Source organism: Trematomus bernacchii, unplaced genomic scaffold (assembly GCF_902827165.1).
Source record: "Trematomus bernacchii unplaced genomic scaffold, fTreBer1.1, whole genome shotgun sequence".
NCBI classification, from domain to species: domain Eukaryota; kingdom Metazoa; phylum Chordata; class Actinopteri; order Perciformes; family Nototheniidae; genus Trematomus; species Trematomus bernacchii.
In genome coordinates this window covers 7,718,362-7,728,120 of record NW_022987656.1, presented here as the reverse complement: position 1 = coordinate 7,728,120, position 9,759 = coordinate 7,718,362, and the positions used below count along the sequence as shown (strand labels likewise).

Below are 9,759 nucleotides of genomic sequence, written 5' to 3'. Positions count from 1 at the left end.
TGATGCAAAATTACATGCGCGAAGCCCCCACCTCTTCTCTTCACAACGTGTGTGTGTGGGGGACTCCCCCTTCGATTCTATTGGCTCTAACGGTCAGAAAGAGGTGTCAACCATCAAAATCGAGCAAGGGGGGCCAGAGATATGGAAAATCCACCCAAATGACCCCAGAAGTGGTTTCTTTTTTCTAAACCTCTCTAAAAAGATCAAATGTCACTTGTTTTGCATCAATCTTGATACAGGGTACTTATTATATGTTGTACTTTGGATTCCTAAAGCTTTTAGTCTACTAACCCATCATCCAAGGGTGGTATTCACTATAAGTAAAAAATAATTTTTGGGCGGACACTATAATTTACAGTTTTTTACTATGTAAAATCTGAATTTTCTTTAAAATAAAAAACATCTATATTGATTCTGACTTTTCTACATCCAACTCACAGGTTTATCATTACTTTGAGAGAAAAGATTATTAATTTAACCCTTTTAGAAGGGAAGATATGGTCATTTGTTCTGGGAATGTCATTTTCGAGCCTGAGGCCTGAAAAACAGGCTCAGGGCTTAACAGGTTAATACACATTCATTCACTACTACTTACATCTGATATGTAACTCCTTCAGCCTACTTTCAGCTACAGAAACCATTCAACTATTAAATTATTCAGCTATTTCAGGACATTGAGGCTATACATTTAGTTGTTTATACCTTTTAAGACATTTTCGTTTAAATATTAAGCTTCTTCACTATTTTTCCTACTCTTCCAGTTTAACATTTCACTTTGAAGTTTTCAACAAAGTCATTGCAATGCATTTGAGCTGTAACAATTTTGATTCAAATCATTTCACTTTTCTGCATTTCTCCGCTAAGTTCAGCAACACACTTACTTGGTTTTTGTAGCTAAAAGCAGCTACAGAGACCATTCAACTAATAACATATTCAGCTTTTTCTGCATTTTCAGCTAGATTCAGCAACAAATGTACACAGTTTACAGCATTCGCACGCATTTTCAGCAGGAAATGCATTTTCTAGTTACAACAATACTTGTTTTGGATGGTTGTCGCCGCTCCAGCCAGATGAAGTCCCTTTCTTACCTAAAGACATGTTTATTTCTTTGGTTTGCTCTAAAATGCTTCTAAAACTTGCCTTTATCTCACTTTCACAGTAGTCAATTTTGTATACATTTAACTAAAACATAATAATACATTTCCTTTAAATAGTGCTTTTGAAAATACTCAGACACATACAAATCTGAGCAGGAAACTATTTATTTAGCTGTTCCAGGGCACTAGTTGTGGAACCGGGCAAACCTCAACTCAACTTCAGTTTAATTCAAATTCTCACATTTGAAATTGCATCTCTTCATAACCTTAATGTTATATGATAATGTAATCATATTTGATGCTTCGGGGATCAAGTTTTGGCTTTGTTGCATCAACCTCAAACATGAATGATCAATGTTTTCCACTGTAAAGGTTTCAAACTAGGAAGTGTAATTCCAACGTGTGCATCTGAATTGAAGTATTTTCAGAATCTAAAGCTCTAAAGCTTTTTAGATGCTCTGCTTACAGGTGTTCAAACGCATCTTTAAAACTGAATATTCCAGCTGAAAGGAATCATGGTCACTGACTAAATCAGTAGCTTTTACCACTGGAGCTACATGGCAGCATGGTTTTGTTGTGGGCAACAAACAGAATGTAAGCTAAAATAAGTCACAGTTGTCTCTTGTCTCCATCTACAACAAGCAGTTGTTGGCATTGTTTATCCACCCTGATGTCCTCCCTTTGTAAACTTTAAACTTTATGACCCTGACTTCCGTAAAGTGCTTTTCCGCTGTGGCTGTTCCAGGACTGGTTAAGAGCAGAGGCGCCAACATTAAGCCCCGAAAACTTGGTTTTACTTTAGCCCAAACTCTGCCGCGTCAGCATCAAGAGTCACCTACATCAGAGGCTACCGTCAAGAAGCTAGCGTCAGAGGCTACCGTCAGAGGCTACCGTCAGAGGCTACCATCAGAGGCTACCGTCAGAAGCTCCCGTCAGAGGCTACCGTCAATAAGCTACCGTCAGAGGCTACCGTCAAGAGGCTAGCGTCAGAGCAACCCAGTCTCACGGCATTTCGTGTAATAGTCACTAAATTATTTAAAAACGAGAAGCTGTGTGGTTCATAAAAACATTTTCTTACTCAATATCAAGCCACGATTATTGTTTTTATTTTAAATTGTATAATGTCGGACTTTTTTTGCCGTCCGCGAGGAAAAGAAATGGGGCTCAGAGCCTCAGAATACTGAAATCTGTATTTTTTAAATCTTCATTTCCTTCTAATTTGTTATTATTTGGTGCAGGCACGAAACATACTACCAATAGAAATACATTGCTTCTAAAATCGTTCTGTGTCAGAATACTGAAATCTGTTTTTTTTTCTAAATCTTTTTTTCCTTCTAATTTGTTATTATTTACATTGCTTTTAAAATCGTTCTGTGTGACATGAAAAAAATGGGGAAATCGTGTTGGTGAACACGAATCAATAGATACATTTCGTGAGACTGGGTTGGTCAGAGGCTAGCGTCAGAGGCTACCGTCAAGAAGCTACCGTCAAGAGGCTACCGTCAAGAGGCTAGCGTCAGAGGCTAGCGTCAGAAGTTACGGTCAAAGGCTCGGGCGTGATTAACATGAGCAACAACAGCAATTACAAACCCCAAGTTTTATTTAACAGCGACACAAACAAAGACGAATGCAGCAAAGGTGAAGCAGTGGCTCACAGAGGATGGATCTATGTTCTCGTACTTCTCGTACCTGAAGAGATTCAGCAATAGCTGAAGGCAAAAACAAAGATTGCTGTTTTTTCAAGAATGCAATTTAATCTTGTTTTGTAAGAGTGAGAGTAACATGAGCACAGCTTGGACGCATTCCGTCATTGTCAGGAAAAAATTTCGGGCATTTGTAGGAAAGGCAGCTTACCCCTTGACGTCATGACGTGGCTCCTCTCGGGCTTTAGCTAACGGGTTCTTAAGAGGTTTGCAAGTTGACCCAACTCTGAACCAGCACTAGCCTAAACACGGAACTCAAATGGTACTCCCATTAGTGGACGTGGGGGATTAGAGGCACCCTAACTGGTCCTGTGTCATGATTACAAGGGTAATACAAAATATAGTCATTTTTATATTATATCCGCAGGTATGAGTTTGAATATTTAATAAGAACATGTCCAAAACAAACATATGACTACTCATATTCACAGTTTCTGGTATACAACTTCTTAGAGTTAGGGTTCCTAGGGTCTAGGGTTAAATGTATGCAACTGAAAACTAGTTAGTGTTAGGGAGATAACCTTTGGTGGTTTGAACACGTCCCTGGAATGGTAACTGTACATACTGACAGGTGCTTTGGAGATCTGAGATAACCCTTACCCTTACCTTTACCCTAACCCTAACCCAGCATTGCAAATAACAACCAGGCTTGCAGTATCACCTGCTGTCCAGGATTTGTGGATGAAATTCACTGTGGTTCTTTCAAATGTGAAAGACCTAGCTTTTGAATTACATACGAAATGAAAACACAATAACAAGCTTGTCATGTTTTTAACACGAATGCTTTGCATTTCGCTCCATGCTTTATCAATGAGGGAATTCCAGACGTTCTTGTATAAAATAAGTCAAAAATAAAGTGTTCACAGTCCTGACCTTTGTCTTCACACAGTGTAGCATAATATAATAGTAATACATGAATAGCTAAAATAATCCTTTTGATTCCTGGAACAAAATCTGATCAAACGGTGGATTGAGTCCTAAACATTTCCGAGTGTGTGTACTGAATACACATAAATACTATCAGGTATTTCCTAACTTGCCACAAACTGGTGGCAGCAGCAAATACAGATCAGAGGAAACAAGGATTCTCTCAGAATGTCACAGGCTGGTGTCAGCTGTCTTCATCTTCGGAGCACTGTCAGAGTTGGCGAGTGTGGCCGTGTCGGGCTGAGCGTCCCTGCAGAAGAACACAGCGGGGTTTTTACACGCCCACATCGCCACTTCGCCTCCTTTAGCAGGACTCGAGCTGGACAATCGGCTGTTGTTATTCACCCCTATACGAGTCACGTAGCGGTCCCTTATCCTTTCCGCTTGGTTAATCCGAGCCTCGCGGTTCTGCGTTTGGTTGGAAAGGTATGAACCAATATTTCTGGTCCGATAGCCCTCCTCTCTGCTCCGCCCCATTAGCATGGATATATTGGGGTTCCTCAGGGCGTAGATCAGGGGGTTGATGGCTCCGTTTGCCCAGGCTAGCCAGATAGCCACTGTGTCCATCGCAGGGTTGAATGTGTAGTCTCCCAATGCTGTAACCAACCCCATTAAACAGTATGGACCCCAACAAAAAATGATGAAAACAATCATAATGAGGACTGTGGTGGCTGTTCGCATCTCACTGTAAAATCGTAGCAAGTATGCATACGTGGTGACGGGCCTGACTCGGATCTCAGAGAGACGAACCGTCTTACAGATGTTATAATGACAAAAACACATGAGGGAGAAGGGCAGTAAGTAACACACGACGATAAGGCAGATGCTATATGTAGTCCCCATGCGTGAGGTCCCGGAGTGGAACACATACATACAGTGGTAGAAACCCCGCTTATGGATTTCCGGAGGGTTACGGACCAACAGATACCAAGGCAGGGAGAAAATGACCGCAGCTAGCCACACAGCTATCAACAACTGGGTGGCTTTCTGGCGGCCGATTTTAGCCTGGGGCTGTCTGACGATGGCATAGTACCTGTCGAAGGAAATCAAAGTCATAGTCAGGGTCGAGGTGATGCCAAAGCAGGTGTTGAAAAATCCATTGGCCACGCAGAAACCGTCACCGAACATCCAGGTACCGTCCTTACTGAAGAGCATGACGAAAGAGAAGGGCAGACACAGGACAGCGGTGAGGAAGTCGGACAGCGACAGCGACATGATAAAGGCGTTGGTCACCGTCCGGAGCTGTCTGTGTTTGATGATGACGATGACCACCGCCGAGTTTCCGAGGCTGGAAAGGAGGAAGATGCAGAGCAGCACCAGGGCCTGCATGGCCACGGCGACGCCCTGCAGGACCGAGTTACTCTCCGCCGCGCTCAGCACCGACGGGGGCGACGCCGCGCTCAGCTCGCCCCCTCTCTGTCCGCCAAATGTGGACGTGTTTCCTGTGTTTCCCACTGTGGCCTCCGTGGTGGCGGTCACTAGGCTGGTCACTATGGAAACAACCCTTTAGGACCAAAAGAAAGAAAGAAAGAGGCTTAAATCATTGCACAATCTGCAATCTGGAAACAGTATGGTCCTACATTTACTTACAGAACTTTATGAAATACCTCAGGAATATGAAAAATTAAAAATACAATACAATCATAGGAGATAATGGAGATATGTGAAAAGGACATCCCAATAAATTATCTAAAGCTTAAGAATAGGGGCCCAGACACTCAACAATAAGTATTTACTAAAATATTACTAGTGCATCTAGAATTGGTGAGAGTTCATGTATTATGCATAAATATTCAAAGCTAAAAACACCAACACTAACCAAATATCATAAATATGATTCCAAAACATACATTTTATCAGTCTAACCATTGGTTCAAAATAGAAAATATACAATAACCATACATTACAAGGGAAAATACTGGTTTAAAACTAATGTATTTCAGAGTATAGTTTTTGTAGTTTTGTAGTTTTGCAGGTCTCCCTTGAAAAAGAGATCTATGATCTCAAGGGACAATCTGGATAAATAAAGGTTTGAAATTAAATGAAATGTACCAAAAGCAATTTAAACAATTGACCTTGCATATATGCATGTTTTTGTCAAATAACCTTGTTATTTGACAAAAGCAGCTCTCAAATTGTGAATGTGGTGTACAGTAACTTAATGTAATAAATAGGCAAACCTGTGATTGAAACTTAAAAAATCATGTGATCTTCATAAGAATATGCATATTACCAGACATTGGATGTGAGTTTTTTCAAATCTCATCAACAAAACAGTATCAAGGCATGATATCAGTATGATACAGTGTGATACAGGGGAGCATAAAGCTGGAGTTACCATACTCTTTGAGCTATTCTGTTAATGCCCTAGTCACAGTTTTAGACATCATTTTTGGTCAACACAGTACAGTTCATGTTTTTCACATTTATGTAAAAGTTACGACAGTTCCTGCTTCTGCCAGAGAGCGGGGGGGGGGGTCCTCACAAACTTGCTGCTGTGTTTACACCCTCCACCTTAAATAAGGAGCCTCATTCAGCTGAGGGTGTGACAAGAAACAGAGTTCACTTTGTCCCAGAGTTGGAGGGTGTAGGGTCGGTTTGGAATTGGGCGTATAAAACCCCAGGCTGAGAGGCAGCATCACAGGAGGCCTCTCCCTTCTGCTGCTGCACCGGAGCGTTTAGGCATATTTGACCGCGGCAGAGCTACTGGGGGGGGGAACAGCACTGGGCATATTCAGCTGTAACAGCTAAATGTGTCTCTAACCAGAGGAAACAGTGGTCAGTGACAGCACAACTATTCAAATAAGAACTTTAAACAGGCTGTGTCAGATTCCTATGTAGCAGATCAGATCAGACCACGCTGTTACACATCTGTTTGATTTATGAGAAGGGAACACAGGGATTTCAGCCTTTGCAGACCATTGACATGCACAGAAACCCATAGAACACACTACAGGAGAGGGAAAACCCCAAAAAGCATAATAGGGCCTCTTTGATGTGATGTAATGTTCGTGTTCAAGGGACTAAGATACACATGGATCTTAACACTAAAGTACGAAAAAAGGTTAACCTATTATAGTAGGTATTTGTGTCAAGACTTACATTAAATTAATGAAAGAAAGAAAGGGTTATGTATTCCGAAATAATAAAAAATCATCACACTACCTTTATTTACAACAATGCCATGAATTTGGTATTACCTTATACCCTGATGGATTCAATTGCCAAATATTCGAGATATTTTTTGTTTAAAGTCCTGAGGGAGTTGTTTTCAGGAATTTCTTATGACACGACTGACATTGTCGGCTGATTTTTTTCCTAATCTCAGTCCACTCTACATTTCAGGTATAAAAAAAAGTGTTTGTGTCACCTTAAGGCGACTGCAGCTCCAGGTAAGGGCGTATGGACGCTACAGGTGCAGGACGTTGTAGCTACTAGCTACAGTATTCCTTTTTTAAGGATTAGTGGAAATTGTGGATAACTTGCTAACTACAACTTACTCCAACCAGTTGCTACCTTCAGGGGCCACTCACATGCAAAGATGTGAAGGTGGTGACAGAGGGACTCACCTTGGCACCACAGGTGAGGCGGTGTTCAGCTGGTGGGTGAAGCTCGGACCCGGGGGCCCAGCGGTGTAGTTGCTGCCACCACCCCCCATCAGGGCTAAGCTAGCAGACCAATCCATTGATGAAGCACACGAACAACACAACAGAAGTCCTGCGTGGTCTCACACACATCCCTTCACACTACAGCCGCTCTGTGGTGCTTTCATGGATTCCAACGTAGCTGCTGATAACTCCTCCTCATCCATTTGTACGTTTTCAGTTAGCATTATCTCAGGAGAAAAAGAAAAGACAATTCAAATCTGTGTACATACACACAACTGAACCTTCATAGTACAATTTATGGGATTTATTCATTTATAATGGCAATAAAACAAAGATCCATCTAGAGAAAAACACAGGCCCCCTTTTTTTTTTACTACTGTATGGACAAATGTTTTTACACCACTGGTGAAAACAGGCAGTTGCTCTGTGAGTATTACAATGATGCTTCATTATTACAAACACTACTGGCCATGCACCTTGTACGCCATGAAGTCCCCAGACCCTGGATCCAAAGGGGCCCATCATAAAAATGCATACACATTTAGCAGATACATTATCATCTAGAACAGTGGTTTTCAACTGGTGGGTCGCGGACCCGTTTCGAGTGGGTCGCGGATGTGAGTGAAGGGAAAAAAGATTGAAGAAAAAAAATGGACCCCCGGTTTGATGATTGACAGGTCACAGAACAATGGGAGCTATCTACCCTTACCCACAATTTAAAGTCATTCACACAGATCTCCTCTTTACTCTTCACTCTATGTGGAGCAGCAAGTTCAGCTATCAGAACAAAGTGAAAAACAAACAATGGCATAAAATAGGTGAAAAGCGTATATATTACAGCACGATTTTTTGTTGAATAGATTTGAGCGGTTCAAAATGTTGGGTCGCGATTCATTGACAAGGGAAAAAGTGGGTCCCGAGGCCTGACCAGTTGAGAACCACTGATCTAGAATACCATTCTGATATGATTTAATTGTTGGGTTAATTGCATTTAGGCCACATGTAATTTTTGAAGTCTCTTGTGCTACTTTAATTATTATTATTTTTTTTAAATAGGTCTATTTGTTTACATAACACGTGCCAGTTGTGATGGCATATTTGACCAAATGTTGTGATTTGTTTATTTCATTTGTATAACATATTATAAAAGACATTCAGTGTAGGATACTGCCATGTTGTAGTACATTACAATGCATTTGATGAAGGCTTTATCAGTATTTAGAACCCTATAGTCTACATACAAGAGGCCAGTGTTACAACAACAAACGATCAACAACACACTTCGCAAAAGCCTTTCATAACTTACCCGGAAGTTATTTGATTACATTCTGATAAAAAATGGCGTATTTACATTTTTTTAAGAATTCTTGCCCAACTTGCATAAACGATCGTTTTTCGGCAGTGGATTGTTGATTCCTTTCTTCTCCTGTTACCTCGGGTTTTGTTCATTTCCTTCCACAGTGCGGTCCATAAACGCACCACAATGCAGCTTCTCCATCAGACGCCTGTTTTCCTTCAGCCGCGGGGCATTCATGGCTCCATGTTCGCACTGTACACCTGGGATCTTCCTTTGTGAGGAGAGGAGAACAAAGCCAGTCGGGTTCCTTTTCCAAAAAAAGCCCCCCCACCCTGTTGCTTTCTTCTTCTACTCCAACATTTCTGCGTGAATAACAGCCCGAAACCAGAGCAGGCCAGCTGCACAAACCCCAGTTGTGGACGCGATTCTGCACGAGCTTCTCAGCAGCAGTCTCTCACTGAAACCACGCCCCCTATATGAACGTGCTCACAGCTTCATGTTGTGACGTATTAATGCAGTTGCCATGGTAACTGGTGATAGATTTTTGCATCTATGTCCCTGTAAACTGACATTATAAGGTGTTTGCCAAAGATACAGTTGAACAAGATGTATACTCAGCATCAACGCGCAGGAACAGGGTGCAGCAGTTTGGAGGTTCCTCTGCAGGAGCTGAAGGCCCACACACAGAGGATCTCCATCCTCATCCATCGTGTGTATTCAGCAGTGTTCTGTAGATCTGTCTTTTTAACCTGCTGGACCACGATGATATCCAGACTCTAGAGCAGGGTTTTTCAAAGTGTGGGAAGCTGAGCCTCCCCTCAGAGAACATAAGAACAGCCGCGCCCCCCCTCCTAATTATTATTGCTATTATTATTATTATTATTATTATTATTATTATTATTGTTGTTGTTGCTATAATGCAGGGGCATTCAATTGCATTTCAAAGAGGTCCAGTAAGAGAAAATGTCATTAAATGCTCTGTTTTCGCTGTCTACCTTTCTCTTTTTTGAGCACGCCATTTGAAATTACTCCGACTGTTTCTCTCTTCTACCTCATTCACACCAACGCAACTCCGGTTCAAGCTCCGTGCTAGAGCTTTTCAGGTTCAGAACCGGTTCTTCGGTTTA

The 9,759-nt window shown here is 41.6% G+C and overlaps 1 protein-coding gene across 1 annotated transcript; it reads right to left on the bottom strand.

The window, feature by feature from the left end:
• Nucleotides 1-3,170: 3,170 nt before the first annotated feature.
• Nucleotides 3,171-9,057, bottom strand: LOC117486711 (G-protein coupled receptor 135). Its single transcript, XM_034135236.1, has 3 exons — nt 8,769-9,057; nt 7,297-7,562; nt 3,171-5,231 (listed from the first exon to the last, which is right to left on the bottom strand). The coding sequence occupies exons 2-3, from the start codon at nt 7,410-7,412 to the stop codon at nt 3,899-3,901; spliced, it is 1,449 nt and encodes a 482-aa protein (XP_033991127.1). The 5' UTR covers nt 7,413-7,562; nt 8,769-9,057; the 3' UTR covers nt 3,171-3,898.
• Nucleotides 9,058-9,759: the final 702 nt, after the last annotated feature.